At 44.1% G+C, this 20,793-nt stretch overlaps 1 protein-coding gene across 3 annotated transcripts in view; it reads left to right on the top strand.

The window, feature by feature from the left end:
* The window catches only part of SGCD (sarcoglycan delta), a 492,701-nt gene that overhangs the window by 296,275 nt on the left and 175,633 nt on the right, over window positions 1-20,793 (top strand). For all 3 annotated transcript variants that reach the window (XM_037152272.2, XM_037152271.2, XM_053665947.1), the window contains one exon: window positions 4,254-4,355. In XM_037152272.2, coding sequence (XP_037008167.2) covers window positions 4,254-4,355 — 102 coding nt within the window. The remainder of the gene's footprint in view (window positions 1-4,253; window positions 4,356-20,793) is intronic.

Below are 20,793 nucleotides of genomic sequence, written 5' to 3'. Positions count from 1 at the left end.
CACACAGATATTCAATATCAATATTTACGTATATTTTCTTCTGCATTTTTCCTGCTATATGCACATGTAGTTATATGTATATGTGTGTATATATATGTGAATGTGTGTATATAGTTATATAAATGTGGCATAAAACATACCTGTATTTAGTTGATTGATTATTTTCCTTAATGATTGATTATAAATATTTTCCCATGTTCTCAAATATTTCTCTATAACAGCTACATAGTGTTCTATTATAGCATATTCAATTGCCCTTTTAACATGAAACTTTAAGACAGTGTCTGAGTTTTTATGTTTTTATAACTGACAGCTCTATAGCCAAATATTTTAACATTTATGTAATGTTTTGCTGTGATTAAAGTCAAGAAGCAACATGGTAGTTTTCAGTGATAATAAAGAAGATGAGATGAAGTGTGAGAAGCATCGGTACTTACGCATCAGCAGATGTGAAGGGTGGGGGATCTACGCATGTACTGGAAGATGGGAGGGAGAAGTACTTGGGCGGGTATTTGCTTTTCATGTTTTTGTTTGGGGGGATTCTACCTGCTGCTAGAGTGAAGCAAAGGTGCCCTCCAGCCTGTTGACTGTCACACGGGATTTGATGCCCGGCTGGGGGCCCGCCTGGCAGAGCTGTGCCCACAAATACCAGAAATCGCAGTGTACAGGCTGAGTGAAGAAATCTCACCCGCGGGCTGAGTGAAGCGCCCATTCTCTACCTGGCTCTTCACCTCCACCCCACTCCCCAGGGTGTCTGTACTGAGTGTACTGTGGTCCGCACCCCACGGCAGTGGTGGGTGCATCAAGTGAGAGACTCGGAGCTGAGTGAGTGAGAAGGTCCAGGCGGAAGCCGTGGCGGCCTGCGGGGCAGGGTTCAGACCGCGTGGCTGCCGCCTGCCTCCTGCTGAGGGTGGACGGCAGGCTCAGGCCTGCCAGAGATTCCCATCTTCCTGAGAAGCTGAAAACCTGGTGCTTTTATTCAAATTAGTCAATTTCCTAATAGTATTGGGGAAATGGAGGAGTAGATTTTTTTAAGTATATATGTGATTTATTTTCTTAGGATGAGTCTCCAGACTGCTGCCTGCAGACCTTGGGGCTTGTCAGCCTTTGTAATTGCATAAGCCAATCAGCCAATCCCGGGAAATAAATCAGAAAGAGAGAGAGAGAGAGAGAGAGTGTGTGTGTGTGTGTGTGTGTGCGCGCGTGTACATCCACACACACACATCCATCCTACTGGTGCATCTTCTCCAGAGAACCAGGATACAGAGAAGAGACGTGTGTGGGGACAAGCAAAGACGCTAGACTTGTCTGAATATATTCTGTTTTGTAGACTTGACTTTGCCGCTGTATAAATAATTTAGAACTCCATAAAGCCAAACTAGACTTTTAAAAAGCAGTCATGAAAAATTGAAAGGGGAGAAATGGAAACAAGTGAGCCTCCCTGGGCCTCAGGCTGATGGGACGGCCGCACGGGCAGAGCTCTCGCCAGTGACTCCGAGGCCCGGGGTTCGGACTCGGCTTTCCCAGTAGAATGCACCTTAAGTATTTTAAAAGACAAGTTGTAAATTATTTTTCTTAATCTCAGTGTTGCTATGGTGGTGGCGTTTGTGCTCTGAAACTGTTCTGAGCGTGTTGTGGGCGAAATCGAGCCAGTGATTGTGGTGGGGTCACCGAGAACCTAGATCGTCAGTGTGAAACCCTGGAAATAATGGCACTGTGAGATCCACGAGGCTCCCAGCTTCAAGTGCTGAGTCTGACCTGAAGTTCCGTGTGAACTCCTGGTGTTTCCATCTGAAAACATAACTTATTTTCTGGCTCTGTCCACTGAAACAGGGGCCGATTCCGTAGCAGCGAACACCCACGGCTTTCCATCTCTTAACACCAGTCCCAGCAAAATGAATCAGCGCTTTTCACCAGAAGTGGCTGCTTCCAGCTGGGGCGCTGTGTGTGTGAGGTGGCTCTGGGACTCCTCACCGTGCCTGCAGCTGTGATCCGCTGAGGACTGCGGGGCACATGGAAGGACTTAGTCAACTTGAAGAGACCCCCACTGAGCAAGGACAGACCGGCAAGACCATCACAGGGATAAAAACTGTCCTGGAGTGAAACAAATCAAAATGTTCAGGGTGATATTTATTTACTTGTCTGTTTGGTTTTTTATAAGCAAAAGTTTACTTAGAAAGTCCCAGAGGTAGAAAGGATCAAGTTCCAGAGGCGAAAAAAGGACCCTTGGAGCTTAGGAGGAAGAAAATGAAAATCACAGTGGTGTTCAAACATCACCGTGTGAGATTAAAACAGAAGACTCACCCTGGCTGGGGAGCTCGGTTGGTTAGAGCGTCATCCCAAAGGGCCAAGGTTGCGGGTCCAGCTCCAGGCAGGATCTCCCAGTGAGTGCATCAGTAAGGGGAACAAGAAATCGATGTCTGTCTGTCTGTCTCTCTCTCTCTTGTCAATAATAAAATAAAAATATCATTAGTCGTCTTTGGAGGATGTTCAGAAACCAAGCCAATGTTTTGAAGATCAAAAATTAAAGGAGGAAAAATCAAGCGTCTATCAAGTTCCTATCTAAATTATAATTTAGGGTAAACATGTAGCTGATGATATGCAATTTCTCTTGATAGAACATCCCAGCTACCAAATTCAGATAACAATTATTTTATCACCAACTTTAACTCTATAGTGCAGCAATAGATCCTCTAGGCAAAGATCACCAACGAATGATGACAATATGGCAGAAGACACTGCGCCTCCGAGGAGAGCAGTGCCACCTGCAGCAGGCAGAAAAACGCCTTCCACTTCGGTGACGTCGCTGTTCTCTCAGAACACGGGAACATGGTACATAACATGCCAAGGCGGGATTTAGTTACAGGTGAAATTGTTCATAAGGCGATCTTAAAACAGGAAGGTCATGCTGGGTTATCCAGGTGTGGATGAGAGACGCAGGAGGCTCATCAGTGCCTGCACATGAGAAAGACTCAACCAGCTGATGCCAACTTTGAAGGTGGAGGGGCCGCAAGCCCAAGGATATGGGCAGGCTTGAGAAGCTAGAAAACGTCCCAAAATGAAGTCTCCCTTAGAGCCTCCAGAGAGAAATGCCGCAGCCGACACCTCAGTGTTAGTCTTCCGAGTGCTGGGTCAGGCGTCTGACACACGGAACTGTAAGGTGGTACTTTGGCGTTGTCTCAAGCCACTGAGATTGTGGTTCTTTGTAATGGCAGCGATAGAAAACGGATACATTCCATTTCCTAGGGTATGTTCTTTCCAGAAAACTGAGTCTGAACCTGATTAAGCCTCTTACTTCCACTGCTAATTTACAGGAAATATGGGACACAGAGGAACACGTTAGATAAAATTCTGGCAGTGCTCAGCAATATCTAACAACTTTGGGCAATGCTGTTAGAAAAATGGCATGTTTTGTTTATCAAATCAAATGTGTGTTTGTGTGTGTGTTTATTTATGAGAGAGAAACAGACTAACTTATGAGATGTCAGGAAATGACCTAGTATGTTATGCATCAACCAATTGTAGTGTAGAACTTGATTCAAATAAATAAAATGAGATAAATATTAACGAAATCTGAACAGTGACGCTGAGTATTTGATGCTAGTAAGGAGTTACTACTTTTTTCAATGTGGCAGTGCAGTTATGGTTAACTTCAAACAAAGGAGGGGCAGCGCAGTGGGGGGAATAAACCGCAGCAGCCATAAATCGATACTTGTTGAAGATTAAATAACAGGTGCACAAATGTTTGCTTCTTATTCTTTCTACTTTTGTATATACTTTAATATTTCTATAGTAAGCTATTAGTAAAGTTGTAAGCAATTCCTTTGACTTCTTAAATATGTTGTGAGCCAAACACACTGTGTCCAAATGTCCGAAGGCTTGTCCAACAGACTGCCAGTTTGGGAAAAGGGGATCTGTCCCTTTAATTTGGGGAGCCATCCTTTTATCTGTGCCTGCTCAGCTCCTGTCCCCACTCTCTCTACGGAAGGGCCTCCTCCTTCTGGGCAAGGGGACGACTGGAGGTCAGTACGGATGGCTTGGAATAGAATTTTCTTAGAATAAGTGAGGAAGAGGGCGGTACACATAATTGCACTGAGCAGTCCTCCTAGTATTTCACGCATTTGCTTGAACCCATACCCCCTTATTCTACTCTCTGAATAAAGAGGTCAGTATCTTCATTTCAGTATTTGAAAACCTGTTCTGAAATTTCGACTAATTGCACTTTTTGTGCTATTTCTGTGCCTCTGTTTCAGGATGGAATGGGAAACCTGAGAATCACAGAAAAAGGTCTAAAGCTGGAAGGAGACTCAGAATTCTTGCAACCTCTCTACGCCAAAGAAATCCAGTCCCGACCGGTGAGTCTCTGCTAAGAGAAGGAATGATTGCCCCTCTGGAATCTGAATCAGGGGAAATCTGTCTTGCCATCCTCTGAGTTTAAAGGTGTGGGAAGAACTCCCGCTGGCAGAATCCTCCTGTCTGCCGCAGATGGTAAATAAGTCGTCCCAGGCACAGTCTTGCTGTTCTGGCAGGAAAGGGCGGGGCAATTCCTTCCAGCGGAGAGCGCCCCAAGCCCTTCTCCCAAATGACTTTTATTGGGAGTGGTGTGTGTAGGTGTACACAGCATACATGCATAGCTTATCAATCAATGTCAAAAGGCTATAGTCATACGAACACAGGTATTATCTATAGATAACAATTGAAGGAACACAGAGATCTGTCATAGTTGAGAGTCTGTTAGTCGTGCTGATGCCAGAGGGTCTTTAAGATGTGTTTCATGAGATAAGGAGTTTACTCCTTGTGCTTGAATGTAAACATCCAGTTTATATCACCAGGGCTACACCAAACAAAGCAGAGCAGGCTTCAAAGGATACAATGTATTTATCGGGGCTGATTCCCAGGGAGCCTGCGTTGTTAGAGTCAGGTGAGGTCTGCCACTGGTGTTTTCACTTGTTTTTCCAGAGGGACTTACTAGTCCCTTTCAGGCTTGTTCTTATAGGGCTACAGTCTCAGAAACCACACAGAGTGGTCCCCAACATAAAGGAGGGAGGGCATAGGGGCATAGTACAGGTAATGAGATGCATTCAGACCTGAAGTCTTGAGTGTAACTGCAGCTCCATTAAAGAATGGAGGCTCGGAAAGGAAGCGTGGGCAGAGCCACATGGTTACAGAGTAGCAGGACCAGGGTTTGCACTCAGGAATGCAACTCTGGAGCTTTTCTGTTAACCACAGTCTCCTTCCTAAGCTTTTTCTCTCGTTCCTTCTCTTTGCCATGGTAGTGATTCCTAGATACCTTGCTTTTATTAACCAATATTATCAAAATTAATTATTGTTTATGAGTGAGTTTTTGTTTCTTTAGTTTTTATTTTTGCTTTTTGGTGGGTGGTGGACTTCACTGGTTGGAGGGGGTTATTAATACATTTGTTTTGCCTGGGCCGATTTGTGTCCACCCGGAAGCAAAGAGCCACAGGAAACTTCCCAAAGTGGCATTTGCATCGTGCACGTTGATTAGGGTAGTGAATGAAATTCAGCAACTTGATGTGGTGGGTAATTTAAACTGAATACCGTCTAAACAACCGAGTTGTATTAAACTGAGTGCAGCTGCTGAATTGCCAATAAATGTATTTCCCTGTGTGCCTAGTAAAAGAGAGGAAGCCATGATGTTAACCTCATCAAAAAGCGAGAATCAGTGTATCCCCACAATGATGATAAAATCTAACCGAAACTCACAGCATCCTGGCTTGTGCCCTTAAAGTACCAAGAGTAAACGTAACCGTTGTCTTTGAGGAAGCTGTGTCCTGGAAGGAGGAATAGGTTGAAACCGTACCACGGAGGTTTGGGTGATGATTCTGCCTTGGAGTGAGTGGAGACGGTTGATTGTAAGCATTTTTGAAATCCCTGTGATATGCATTGCTCTTTGTTGATATTGTTGAGTTTTAATTTTTTTTAATATTTTTTTCTTGCCCTGGCTGGTGTAGCTTAGTGGATTGATTGCAGGCCTGCGAAACAGGATCGCGGTTGGATTCCCAGTCAGGGCACATGCCTGTGTTGCAGGCCAGTTCCCAGCAGGGGACACATGAGAGACAACCATACATTGATACTTCTCTCCCTCTCTCCTTCCCTACCTCTGAAGATAAATAAATAAAATCTTTTAAAAATAATAAATAAATATTGTTTCTTGTTATGCTATCACAGTTGTCCCTATTTTTCTCCCCTTGCCCTCCTCCACCCACCCCACCCCCACTCCCACAGTCCCCACACTGCTGTCCATGTCCATGGGTCATTCATGCATGCTCTTTAACTAGTCTCTTCCCCTTCTTTCCACCATTATTCCCCTCCCCACCCCGGTCACCGTCAGTCTGTTCCATGTTTCCATGCATGTGGTTCTGTTTTGATAATTAGCTTTGTTCATTAGCTTCCTCTTACAGGTGAGATCTATGGTGTTTTTCTTTCGCCATCTGGCTTACTTCACTTAGCCTAATATTCTCCAGTTCCATCCATGCTGTTGTAAAAGGCAGAAGTTCCTTCTTTCTGCTTCACGGTGCTCCATCATGTAAATGTACCACAGTTTTTGATCCACTCATTCAGTGATGGGCACTTAGGCTGTTTCCAGTACTTGGCTATTGTAAATTGTGCTGCTGTGAACATGGGGGTGCATAGGTTCTTTTGAATTGGTGATTGGGGATTCTTAGGATATATTCCCAGCAGCAAAATCTCTGGGTCAAAGGGCAGTTTCAGTTTTGATTTTCTGAGGAAATTTCACACTGTTTTCCACAGTGGCTACGACAGTCTGCATTCCCACCAGCAGTACAGTAGGTTTCCCTGTTCTCCGCACCCTTACCAGTATTTGTTTGTAAATTTAGTAATGATGGCCATTCTGACCAGTGTGAGGTGGTATCTCATTGTGGTTTTAATTTGCATCTCTCTGACGATCAGTGATGCTGAGCATCTTTTCATAAGTCTATGGGCCCTCTGTATGTTCTCCTTGGATAAGTGTCTATTCAGGTCTTTTGCCCATTTTTAATTGGATTGTTTGTCTTCCTGGTGTTGAGTTACATGAGTACTTTATATGTTTGGGGGATCAAACTTTTATCTGATGTGTCATTGACAAATATGTTCACCCACATAGTCAGTTTCCTTTTCATGTTGATAATGGTTTCTTTAGCCATGCAGAAGCCATTTAATTTGATGTAGGACCATTTGTTTATTTGTTCCTTTATTTCCCTAGCCCTGGGAGATATATCAGCACCACTGTTGCTACATAGGATATCCGAAATTTTACTGCCGGTGTTTTCCTCTTCATCTTTTATGGTGTCGCAACTTATATTTAAGTCGGTTATCCATTTTGGTTCATTCTGGTGTGCGGTATAAGTTGGTGGTCTAGCACTTGATCTGTCTGTGCTTCTCCCATCCTGGCAAGCTGGTTAGTGAAACCATTGGTTACAGTTACGAGTTGCACTTTAGATGAACACTTTTATCTGTATGAAACTTGTTTAACTCACTAGTTTGAACTGGCCATTTTTCTCTAATGGTGTTATCCAGAAGTAAATATTTTAGGTTTTTCTCCCCATTTTACAACTCTGTAAAAATGGGAAAAAAATCCATTGTCTCAAGAGACACAAAAGTTGGCCGCGGACTGCAGTTCACCGACCTCACTGGCCTGTGCTAGTGACGTTCCTGTGCAACTGTGTAAGTGGTCTGGCTAGCTCACAGGTGTGCACACTAGCAGATTCTAAGATCACAGGTAGAATAGTTGATATGCATTAAGTAAACGATCCTCAAATAAGTTTTCTTGGTGTAGAATTAGATTCCTATAGAGATATTAGGAAATGTGTTTTAGAAGACTTGCGAAAGCGCACCTGGTATATCTCAGACTCGTGTAGGACTTGAACTCTCAGCAGGTGTTCCAGCCAGCCCTTCAGAAAATGGAGAGTCATTTGACCGCAACTCAAGGATACTTGATTAGAAGATTAAAAAGTAACAGTAATTTCAAAAACATCCCCTTCATATTGAAAAATCTGTGAGTTAAATTCAGTGTTTTCAAATAACCATTTAAAGAAAATACAGTGTTAAAATTCACTGTTGTTCCATTTTTCTTAGGAATTTTTCATTTTGAAAATATAGTAAATAAATTCAGCTTTGTAGCCTTCTGTCTTTCTTATAACAACAAAATAAATATCTCCCAACTGAAGAAAATGCTAAATTTGTATACAGAAATTCACATACAGTGAAATCTATCAGTAAGTTACGTGAGCTCTACCTGAACACACTCTCCATTCTACACCACTCCCAGTCCAGGCCGCCGACTCTCCCCTGGTAACACCCCATCACCGGTATCGGTGTGAGAACCTCCTCCCTCTGCTGCCTGTCACTCTCAGCATCTCAATCGAAACTGCAGCAAAGCAGCCTTTGCTGCTTTCACCCCTTTGCAAAGGGCTCTTCATTGGCTTCCCGTGGCACCTGGCATGAGAGCAAAGGCTCCCACTAGAGAATTTCCATGCAAGGCTCCTTCTGTCAGCCTGGCCTCAGTCCAAGTATCGCCATTGTATAAAGACCCTCTCAATCAACCCACTGAACAGAGCAGCCACGTATAAAACTCTGCCCTGGCTTGTCCCCTGGTCATTGTCATCATTCACCATTCTTGTTTGCTTAGCAATATATTTGGAAGAGCAAGGGATTGTCTGGATTTTCCCAACTACATTCCCGAACCCTATTGCTAAGTCTTTACACATAGTATGTGCTCAGTACATATCTGTGAAATTGAGTCATGAATTATTAAAAACAAAAGTGTCCCTGAAATTTATCTTGCAGTTGCAAGCACTGCCAATAATTTATTGTACTTCTCCAGCCATCTACCATGAGTATATTTTTCAACAGAACCATACTTTGCATTCTATTCTGTACATATTTTCCTCCAAATAATATATTAACAGTAAGTTTTTACATCTATTTAAAAGTTTAAGAGTTTTTTTGAGGTATAACTGATATAGAATAAGCTGCACATATTTAAAAGCGTGCAATTTTACAGGCATCTACATACAGACATGCTTGTGACACCGCCACCAGAATTGCAGAGATGAATGCGTCACCACTAAGAGTCCCTCCACGCCTTTGCTGTGGTGCCCACCCTGTTTCTCTGACCCTGTCCCCAAGCAACCACTGCTCCGGTGTGAAGATGTTTTCTTGCATTTCCTAGAACTTCATATACATGGAATCAGGCAATTTGCTCATCTAAATAATTTTAAAAATAAACCGCATGTCATTCTATTGAGATCTTTTTTTAACCATCTATTTAATATCCAAGTTAAAGAAGAATAAGACAGTTTTTGCCACAGTCAGGCTGTGTCTTGGTTTGGCTGGTGGGAGATATTACTGGTAGAAGCGGCTCAGGGCACAGACCTTGACTATATTTCTTTGGGATGACATCAGGCCACAGAGGAAGGAATATGGAATAACGTATTAGGCGTGACAACTGTTAGGTCGTAGTCATTCAAGTACCCAGACGGACTCAGTGAGCTAAGGAGCAGGGTTTAATAGCAGGAATAAGAGTGATAGTAGAGCCAACCAGGGAGGCTAAGACTCACTAGGTCGTTGTTAGGGCAGGGTTTTTAGGTGCACAACTCCTCAAAGGGTAACTGGTTGGGGTGTCAGAGTCTGATTGGCTAGAGCTGCCTGCTGGGTGCCGTTTCTGCTGACCATTGTTCTTTATATAGCTTGTCAGGCTCAAGTTAAGGCTGCATCCTGCTTTGCCAGATCGGCCGACCCCAGACCCCAGTCTCAGCCGGGCATCTGTTTGTCCTGAGTAGGGTCGGCAGGCAGTTTTCCAGGTAGGTATCTTCCCAGGCTACAGTTTCCTCCAGTACAGTTTTTCCGCCTGGAGATTTTCCATTCCTCCTGGGCCTGCCTAGGTCTGTCAACAACCTAGTGTCTCTCTTTGAATTGTCGCATAAAGTGAAAATATATGTCGGATCAAAAAAGCAGAAGAACAGTCAGAGCCGGTGACACAGTATATAGGGCTCCCCTTCCCTCAGGCACAGAGATAATTGCCATCTGGACAAAACCTGGGCTCTGGTAGCAAAGAAGGTCTTGGGAGTGACCGTTGGACAGGCAGCCCCTATCGCCACACTTCCTGGTCAAACCTCACGTGATGCTCACATGAGCTTCACCTGTAGCGACTTTCCACCCCCCCACCTGGCATCTTCAGCTTAGTGGTTTTCTCTGATGCACCTGACCATGGCTTACAGAATGCCCCTGGAAGACCTTTATAGAATTATCTGCAGTATCGTTTCTCCAGAGGTCATGGCCGCTTCTGTTTTAGGGGACAGCTCCCGGTTTTCCCAGTGTCCAGCTGAGCAAGATCACTCAGCCCTCTAAGTGAGGGTGACTAATGATGCAGGACCTGACTTCATTTTGGTTTGTGTTTCATTGATCGGAGAGGAACTGAGGTTGGGTAAGCAGTCCACACAATGTTCGATACTGTATCCAATTTCATTTTGAAGGTTGCAACCCTGGTAAAGTCACTACAAATTGATTAGTGTAATAGTAACTACTTTGGAAGATAAATTGGTAAGAAAATGCCCATCTCTATAAAAACTTCCTTCTGGGACTAAGAAGAGGAGGAAGGCTCCAGGACTTTCTGGCTTTAGCCACATGGATGCACAGCTTTCAAGTGGTAAAGTGTCATGCTGCTCAGAAGATAGATTGAAAAAGACACACAAAATTAACCATTGTGTCACCTAATCTGAAGAACAGCCTGTCCCTAGAACTACCTCCTGAATGCATTAGTACAGGAATTGGTAAAGGTGAGGGAGTGATGCCAAAAAACGACATGTTTAAATCCCCATTTTAGTGTGGTAGGCACTTTTTAATTGCCACATACAACTACCCATTTTTGGCAGGAGCTCCAAAGGAATACTAAGGAGAAGTTCAATCACAAAGTATCATTTGGGACAAAAGTGGCAGACTCCTACTTATTCAGGGAGGCTTCTTACCTTGCTTCCCATGATGCTGGAACTAGACGGTACTTTTGCATAACTTGGGGGAAAGCAACCAGGGAAAGGAAAGGAGCGTTTATTGCACGTGGTGTGCTGGGCCCACATCCGTGGAGGACTTGCACAGTGGATCTGCACCTGCGCTCACTGCAAACTGCACTTGGGGTGAGCACAGGCTCCCATCCCATTGTCAGGTTGAATCTAAAACTTCAGGAGAGGGGAGGGCAGAAAAAGAAGTTAGAGGAGGGATCTAAAAATTAATTTATGAGAAAAAGTGGAAAATTATTGTCAAAGGTTTAAGGGTATTTATCTCATCAAAAGTTTTTACCCTATATCCCTCACCTCTTTTAAGAATTTCTAGCTACCAAAAGCTGTTTGTGGAATTAGGAAATCATGTCAGAATGGGCTTCCGAGAAGTCGCCTCCACCCAGGTGAGTCCCTGGTGAGGCTTGTGTGCTGTGCTGCTGGTCTCGGGGGGACAGTGCTGCTGGGAGACAGACGGGTGATCTCTGAGCTGTTTCATCGTGTGGCACACCCTTGATTTTATACCCAGGCAATTGAGGCGATATTAATACCTGCATCATGGGTGGTGGTAAATCAGGAAGATAATGTTCGTTAAGTGCTTAATACAGAACTTGAGATGAAGCGAGTGCTCCAGAGATGCTAAGTCCCGCTGTCTGCCCCTTCTGACGATGGTGCTGCTGCTGTTGCTAATGATGATGATGATGTCGACGTCATCGGCATCATGTATTACAAACCCCATCTGATGTTTGACCTTCCTTAGAACCAGGAGGCCTTGCCTCCTCTTTTCAATGTCGTCTTTATCGCTAACTCAGGGCCCACTAAAGAAACCCACTTCATACTCATAGCTTTTAGTTTTCAATTTTTCTTTCACTTAATTACACTCTGTCTATGTTTCCCTCACTTTTTTCTCATTTTTCTGCATAAAAATGTTTGCTAGCTCTGGCACTTACAGATTATTGGCACAGTTTACCTGAAAAACAGACAAACAAACAGCTTTATGGTATATGCCAAGTACCTTAAAAAATCTTTATATACTTTGGCTCAGCTATGACATTTCCACTTATTTTATGGGATAGGAAAAGCAAAATATATGGAATAATGAAAGATTAAAACAAGCACCCATGACACTGCTTGATAAAAACCAGTCTAAATGCTGGTTCCTGTAGGAGTTGAATTCCATATATAAAGTGGAATTTGAGCTCTGGCTGGTGTGGCTCAGTGGACTGAGCACCAGACCAGCCTGCAAACCAAAAGGTCTCTGGTTCAATCCCCAGTCAGGGCACATGCCTGGGTTGCAGGCCAGTTCCCAGTTGCAGACTTGTAAAAAGTAACCAATAAATGTTTCTCTCACACATCAGTATTTCTCCCCCTGTCTTTCTCCCTCCCTTCCCCTCTCTAAAAATAAATAAATAAAATCTGTAAAAATGTATTTTTAAGAAAATGGGGTTTGAGGGCCTCCCAGTTTGTCCATATTTTTGAAAGCCGAGGAACCGCCATGTGCCCCTCGACACTCTGAGTAGGTCATCCTCACCGTGAAGTTTTAGGTTTGCATCTGTTAACTCTCTGTTTCATGTGAAAGGCTGAGTTTTCTAATTCCATTTCAACTCTGGTCTGCTGTGAGCGGAGACTTACTCCATCAGCCTGAATCACCAAGACATATGCAGGGTGGAGTGCAAAGCCCCTAAGAATTCAGGTAGAGACGTCACTTCATTTACCACGTGGGGCCCAACCGCCCAGGAGGCAGGTAGGACTTACGGAAGTTATACCCGCCAAAGTCAGAACTAGAACCCGGGGTTTCAGTGCTCCCCCACATCAACACCCCAGCCACGTGGTGATTAAGTGTCTCGTGACGCTGCGTTTAGTACAGGAAGTTGAGTTACGGTACATGGCGTTTCCCTCTCGTGAGGAAAGCATGTTAGTTCTCTGAAAGAATTCAGAAGCGCTAAGAAAACTGGGAACAGCAATGGATAATAACACATGGCTGAGCTTAACAGGGTCTGACTTAGTCACTGACATGATTCTCTACTTCACAAGTGTATCGGGAGGGGTAAATGAGTAATTTAACTGCCCCCCCCCCATGTACACCATTAAGTGACCTATTAACATGAAGGCTTATGGCTGAGTTACAAGCTGAATCCACTTGACAGGTACAGTTTGTTCACACAGTGTTCCTCTTTAAATATGAATTTGTTTCTGATATTTAAATACCTGCAGATTTGACACTTTTAAGAATCTACACTTTGTGAGTCTCATAACAAACCAGAAAATCTGGGGAAGTGGTCCGATACTGCTAAGGACCGGAGTTGAGTCGCAGCTGCCTCCTTTGGCCGGGCGTTGGCCCGCCACAGTCTCCACCCATCACTGTTGCCTCCCACCCAACCTCTTCACACGTTTCTGCAACGAGGCCCTGACGTTCCTGAGGATGCAACTCCTGGTTTATGAGCATGAGAATGTGTGTATGTGTATCTCATCGTGCAGAGGTCCAGAAACCAGCTTGGCTTCCTAGGGTTCTAGTCACTCACGACTCCCTGTCCCTCCCTTCTTGCTGCTCTCTCCTTCACCTTAGTTGCAGCTACGGGTCTGGTGGCTGTGGGTTCAGAAGTACGCAAGCTCAGTCATGGCTGGTGTAGCTCAATAGGTTGAGTGCGGGCCTGCGAACCAGAGGATCGTGGTTTGATTCCCAGTCAGGGCACATACCTGGGTTGCAGGCCAGTTCCCAGCAGGGGACGCATGAGAGGCAACCATACATTGATGTTTCTCTCCCTCTCTCCTTCCCTTCCCCTCTAAAGATAAATAAATAAAATCTTAAAAAAAAAAAAAAAAGAAGTATGCAAGCTCAATGCCAAGGGGTGGCAGTCCCAGGGCTTTTGGAGGCTGAGGACCTGGCCCCCCACAGCCACTGCCCACCCCAAGCCCCTGAGAACACGCCTGGTTTGGCCTTTCCCTTCTCACCAGAATAGACCATGAATGGGGAGGAGGCCGACTAGGAGAAGAAGGGTGAAAATTTGGACTCGGCACGCTCTGCCTGAGGCAAGGGAAAAAGAATAACGGATGGCAGGCACGCACTGCCTGTGTCCGAAGAGGCTCCCCCAACATGGCTCAGTCGTGGTGAGAAGAGCAGCATCTCGGGTTGGTTTTGAAACCAAGAGAAAACTACGGCGGCTCCTCCTCGGCGAGCAAAACATCTTCAACTCCCTGCTGAACATATTGCGCACAAAACAGTATTTTCCGTGCCGCTTGCATGGAACACGAGCATCTTGCTGTCTTTAATTAAGAAGTTAACTGGACCATGAAGTATTGCCCGAGTAAATCAAAGTGATTTGTACTGAGTCAGAGGAGAGGGGTGCATTAGGCATCTTTGCCTTTCATTGCTCACACATAAATTATGGAGATTATTAAAAATTGGAAGGGCCATCTATAAGCCCATCTGTACTGTGAAGCTGATTGCCATTCCTGAAAATGTATCTCTCTTTTCACTTGTAATTTATTGTGGAAAATAGTGTGAACCAGCTGCTTACTCTTCCTTTGTAAACAGATCCACCAAGTTTGAACAGATTGACGCAATACTAAGTTCAGTTGGTTGGTTTATTCTGGGGAACAGAAGCAGTTACTCAGAGACTTTGGGTTGCAGTAGAATTAAAGTTGGCTGGTGGAGATTTTGTTCTTTTATGAATTTGGAAGAAACAGACTGGCTATGCTCTTCTTAAATGAAGATCGTGCTGGAAACGCACAGGTTCCCAAGGGCTCCCGTCAGATCTCAGTGACAACTGCGGCACCCAGCGTCCCCGTAGCAGGAGGTGGTCCAAACTGCAGATGAGGCTGACAGTGTTTCCTTGCGTGGTGTGGGGGCCCGTGGACAGGAGACGACCCCAAATTCATTCTTGCTGCCGGCCATGTCATCAAAGGTTCATTATCAGTATCTCATTTCTTTGAGGACGCAGAAATGTGCATTTATGCCAAACCCACACGACAAGTGTTCCTTTTCCCGTGCACACACACATTTAGACAAAGTCACTTACAAGGGATTTGTGCAGCAATGTAATAGGCAAAGTTACACTGGGTTAAGAGAAGGAAAACTATACATTTGAGTAAGAGGCAGGGGCAGTTTTAATAGAAACAAGGGACCGGACAGAGCATGTGTGTGTTTCCTCTCGCTAAGCCTGGAGTCAGGATAATGCTTCCAAACACAGAAACAGAGTCGCTGGGATGAAACCTTCTCTCGATACCCTCTGAAGATGAGCGCGATGTCCTAGACAGGGAGCAGAGTTGGGGCTGGCGGACTGGTGGTCCAGAAAGCGCACCGGGTTCAAAGTGAGGGGATCTGGGTTCTCTTCTGTTGTCAGTGCTGGTACAGGCAGCAGGGAGCCCTGAGCAAATCGTGGCTCTCCTCAATCTGTTTCTTTATCTGTGAAGTAAAGAGGTGGGACGTGACCACTGCTTCTCTACAACTTTTGTTGTTAAAGGCATGGAATCTTTTTTTGTTAAGTCAAATTTTACTTGGACCCCCAAACCAGGACCAGATGGAAGCCGAGCTGCTGAGGTTGGGGACAGGGACACTTCAGCCTGAGGCCCTGCCCACCCCAGCTCCCTGTCAGCAGCCCCAGTGCCAGGGCCCCCGGGGGCCCACTCACCGCAGTCTGAGAACTGCCCGGTGTGTGAAGGCCCGGCCTCGCTTCATCTAAGTTCTGTTCAAATGGCAGTTCCTCTTGGGAACCTTCCCTGACCACCCATCAAAAATTTATCCCTTTCGTTTTTTTACTGCTTTCGTTTTTGTCATGATATTATTATATTATACATGAATGACTCAGTTATATTAATTTCTATCTCTATATTGTATGTATGCATAGAGTATACAATTAAATACTGACATACATATCTGTTTTGCTTATGCCATTACGGTCTAATCTCTGTGATGTCAGAGACAGAGAAAGACAGTTATGGACTGATTGCAGGCTCTGGAATGTCAACTTTCTGGTAACATCCTGGCTCCACCACTTCCCAGCTGAGTTACCTCCAGCAAATTCCTCGACCTTTTCTGTGCCTCGCTTTTCTGAGCCTCACTTCTCTGATCTGGAAAATGGGCATAATGATAGCCCTATCTCACAAACTTATTACAGGATCACATAGTTCATTTATTTTATATAATTATATTAAATTTATGCAAATGTTACTTTTTTAATTATATTTTATTGACTATGCTATTACAGTTGTCCCATATTTTTCTTCCTTTTATTTCTCTCTGCCCTAAACCCCCTTCCCACTACTATCCCCCCACCTTAGTTCATGTCCATGGGTCGTACATGTAAGCTCTTTGGCTTCTCCATTTCCTATACTATTCTTAACCTCTCCTGTCTATTTTGTACCTACCGTTTATGCTTCTTATTCCCTGTACCTTTTCCCTCATTCTCCCTTCTCTTGTCCCTACTGATAACCCTCCATGTGATCTCCAATTCCGTGATTCTCTTCCTGTTCTAGTTGTTTGCTTAGTTCTATGCTTAATTTGTTTTTGTATTTGTTTTTGTTTTAGGTTCAGTTGTTCATAGCTGTAAGTTTGTTGTCATTTTACTCTTCATAGTTGTAATCTTCTTCTTTTTCTTAGATAAGACCCTTCAACATATCATGTAATAAGGTGATGATGAACTCCTTGAATTTGATCTTATCTGAGAAGCACTTAAACTGCCCTTCCATTCTAAATGAAAGCTTGGCTGGATAGAGCAATCTTGGATGTAGGTCCTTGCCTTTCATGACTTGGAATACTTCTTTCCAGCCCCTTCTTACCTGCAAGGTTTCTTCTGAGAGATCAGCCGAGAGTCTTATCAAAACTACTTTATAGGTAAATTTTACTTTCTATAGAGCAGTGTTTTGAGTACAAAGCACTAGATAAAATTCCAATGTAATAATTTATTACTGTTAACATTTGTTGTATTGTTTTACCACTATATCCCCAGCTCCTAGACCATTGCCTGTCATAAGGAAGAAAAGTATTATTTTTAATGAATGGATGAATGTTCTCCTAGGATTCTTCTTACACAGAGGTTCTCTCAGAGCCTCTCAAGACAGGGAGATAAATTTCTCTCTTTATTGATGTTTATATATTGACTTCTGTATCAGCCATATATTAAGTATTCTATTGTGTGAAGATAGCTTGAGCGGCTGTGTGATTCGAGGCTATGGGGGGAACAGGCCAGACCAGGTAGAGGGGACGGAAGTGGTATTGAAGGCACTAAATGCCCTTCTCTCCCCACTTCATGCTTTGGCCCTGCTATAAAGCCTAGATTTATGCCATCCACAGGCTAATGGAAGCTCCCCAGTGAAGGTTTGTGTGTTCTAGGCAGGAAAGTTTAAGAGAACAGAATTGGCGTGCAACCCTTCAAACCTTTGAGCTTCTCTTCCTCATCCCTACAGTCCATCAGCATCACTTGTAACTCTTTTCATTTCCGGAACGTCCCGGCCCTCTGTAATGACTACTTGGTATAAGACTGCTTCTCCCTTATTTCATAAATAACCTTAAGAGAGGAAGCACACACCAGAGTCTACTGTGATTTGGTTTTTGTTCTTTTGATGGTAGGAAGAGCCCTGCATTTAGGGGGCATCTCACCGCCAATAATATCTACTGAGTATTTGGGGAGAAATATGGAGAGAGATGTAATCTTTACCCCAAAAAAAGATGTTTTAGTACATCCTTAAAAGTTTTGTTGTTCTTCACTCCCAAAGTATTGGCAAAAAAAAAAAAGTCACTTAAAAATTATTTTCTTAATGCTGCAATCAAAACATACTCCTGCAGGCAACTCTGGTCACGCCCGCACTGTACAATTGCTTGGGTGTGCACACTCTTAGCCTTTATTTTTACAAACCGTTCCTTGTCAACAGCACTGATGATGTCTCAGGAGAGGTCATTTCGGAGGCTGAGGAAACACACCCCTTTGCCATCTGAAATTATAAACGAATACTTAAGGCTTACTTTGATGTGGGGGCCGCCAGTGGCAGAGGAGCGTCCTCTTCCGACGCATGCGCGGTCGATCATTGCTGGTGTGCTACTTTAAATGGCACTTCCGAAATGCTGAGGGTGGGCCTTTCTCTATCTCTCCATGAAGGATCCTTTTGTTATCAGCAGCAATTCCTCCTCTGGGCTAATACAAAGTCAACAAAGCTTTTAAGGCTGATAAATATTTTGCAGCTGTGTTTGTTGCATTTTGGAGGGAGTGAGAGGTAGGCTGTGGTAAAAATTGCCCTGTTGAAAGACTAAGAGGAGCAGACTTCCCTGGTTTTTTCCTTGCTTGCTGCACTAGGGTAGATTTCTCCCCCCAGGAAGCCACTGCTACCATTGCATAGCACCAGAGTCCTGGAAATAAAAAGTGTCGTCTCCCTACAGTAAAAGACAAGTACAGATGGTACGATAATTGCAGTTTTCCACTATCAAGCTGTGTATATTGGTTTTAGGGCTCAGTTAAGGCTCAGGCAGTTATAGTAAGAAAATGTTAGAGGAATGTAACGGAAAATGAATTATCCCCAGGTCATAACTCATTAACAGATGAAAAATGGAGCTGGCTTTATTTTTGAATTATTAATGTGTGAACATTTGTATCACTGGATGGATGTATGGTTCCCATATTTGTTCTGACTTCAGTTGTTAACAGACTCCGCTTTTCATTTACTTTGTAGCATTCTTGATAAATATCCGATTGGTCTGACCATGTCAGTTTCTGAGATGGGAAATTCGCTGGCCCGTGCGCTTTCTGTAGCTGCCACAGGAGTCCACTAAATCACAGGCTCTCTCGCATCCTCTCTGAGCAGCCATCTGGTTAGGAAGGTACAGGAGGAAGTTTAACAAAACCAAAGCAGGGTTTGGCAACACAACAACAGAGTTAGTATGGAAGTATGGCCAACGCAGACACTGCCGTGGATTGTGAGAGACAATCGCCCACTCTCACTGGGTCCAGGGGCCAGGGGAGGGAACCGGGCTCACGAACCTGCAGGATTCAACAACTTCGACTGTATGATAAAGGTACCTGATTTCAATATTTCTACTTGTCCCATTTGGCCAAAAGTGCTGCTACCATTTTAAAAGTTATCCTTGAAAAGTCTTACATCACCGCAAAATACAGTATCCGTGGCTCTGTGTGCCCAACCTTGTAGAGTAAATCTAATGGCCGGGAGCCGCTGGGCTCAGCGGAGAGGCAGGAGGCGCTGCAGGTGCCTGGGCCCTGTGTTCTCGGGACGACTAGCAGATCACTACCAGGAAATGCGGGATGTTTAGAAATTTTTTAAATGTTGCCATGTGCCTACAGGGTTCTTGCTGCTCTTGTTTTAATGTTAAATATCTATGACTTTAATACATATTAAACAACTTACTATTATGGAGATTAAGTGAACTAATTCTAAGTGAAAGGTCACCTAGTGAAGAGCCAGCCCACAGTAATTGCTCGTAAGTGTCTGTCCATTTTGAATGTAAATAATGTGTGAGGGGGCTCTCATGTTGTCATAGCTAACAGCCCCGGTACTAATGTGAGGTCATCTCAGGTCATCTCATTATTCCTCATCGTGACCCCGGGAAGGATCTCTCATTCTGATCTTTCGTCAGAGGCTTCGAACCCGCACCTAATTCCCCAGCCCCTGCTGACCCTAACACGGTGGGGTTAACCGAAGTGCTGTGTTATCTTGGGATAGTACACAGTAGTCGGATGTTGGCCTGTGCTGTGGGCCCCACCTACTGTCCCCACAACTCAAGGCAGCCTGCTGGTGTCGGTTTCACAACCGTGGGAGCATCGTATGTCCTTCCCCTGCTGGTCGCTATTTCTCTGGCCACTTCCTTCTGATGGCCTCTGTCTTATAGTTTTCCCTTACGCAGTCACCTTTGGTTTGTCCATTCAGACCACAGATCTCCCAAATTGTGCCATCTGCCACTACACTGTTACTGCTCTCGGGTCACTCCTTCTGTGAGAATTGTGTTACAGTGTCTATTTGGAAGCAGTCAAGGATCCATGTGCTAAGTGAATCTGACTTAGGAAGAATGCCTTGGCATTCTAGAGATCTTAGGTTCTATAGAAATGATTTTGCCCAGAATGTCAGACTACAAGTTACCGGTTTTGCTCATCCTGATCTCATCGAAAAGAAACAAATATGAAATTATAAAAACCTGTAGAAATTCCAAACTTTTAATGACCTGACCTTTCTTAACTCTGGATCCTAATTTGAAACTACAGAACACATGCAACAACAACAAAATATGAATGACTGTTTCCTCAAGTCTTCTGATTCTCCAACGATCTAGTGCAGTCCTGGATTCACAGGAGAGAAGTTCATTCATTCTATGTAATGGATACTTTAGAGCACTTGGGCTTAGTTACTTCTGGGAATCCCTCTGGAGAAAGAGTTCTTCCTTCTTCGTTCTAAATGCAGCTTCTCTTAAAGTTCTTCAGATACATAAGTGCAACACCCCACTACCATCCTCATTCCTTGAACTGCTCCTTCGTTTTCTATCAACCCCAACTGACATACTTGCTGTGTGGCTCCATGGATTGTGTCTCCACAGTGTGGTAAGTGTTCCTACATCAACTTTTCTCCCATCTCTTTTAGATCTTATGGAGATGTGTGTGTCAGTAAGTGTGACACAATAAATTTGTACACTTTCTTGGCTCAGTCATCATGGCAGTGCAGGAAATAACTGAATGTTTTCTTGATTGTTTGTACAATTTGTAACTGAATGCAGACACTGCATTTGGACACCGTCTCTGTGCCCATTAGCCTGGTGTTTTGGGGTGAAGGTTGACAGGGTGAACTG

Source organism: Artibeus jamaicensis, unplaced genomic scaffold (assembly GCF_021234435.1).
Source record: "Artibeus jamaicensis isolate MK-2021 breed Jamaican fruit bat unplaced genomic scaffold, CSHL_Jam_final contig_432, whole genome shotgun sequence".
Classification (NCBI taxonomy): Eukaryota; Metazoa; Chordata; class Mammalia; order Chiroptera; family Phyllostomidae; genus Artibeus; species Artibeus jamaicensis.
This window is presented reverse-complemented; position numbering and strand designations above follow the sequence as displayed.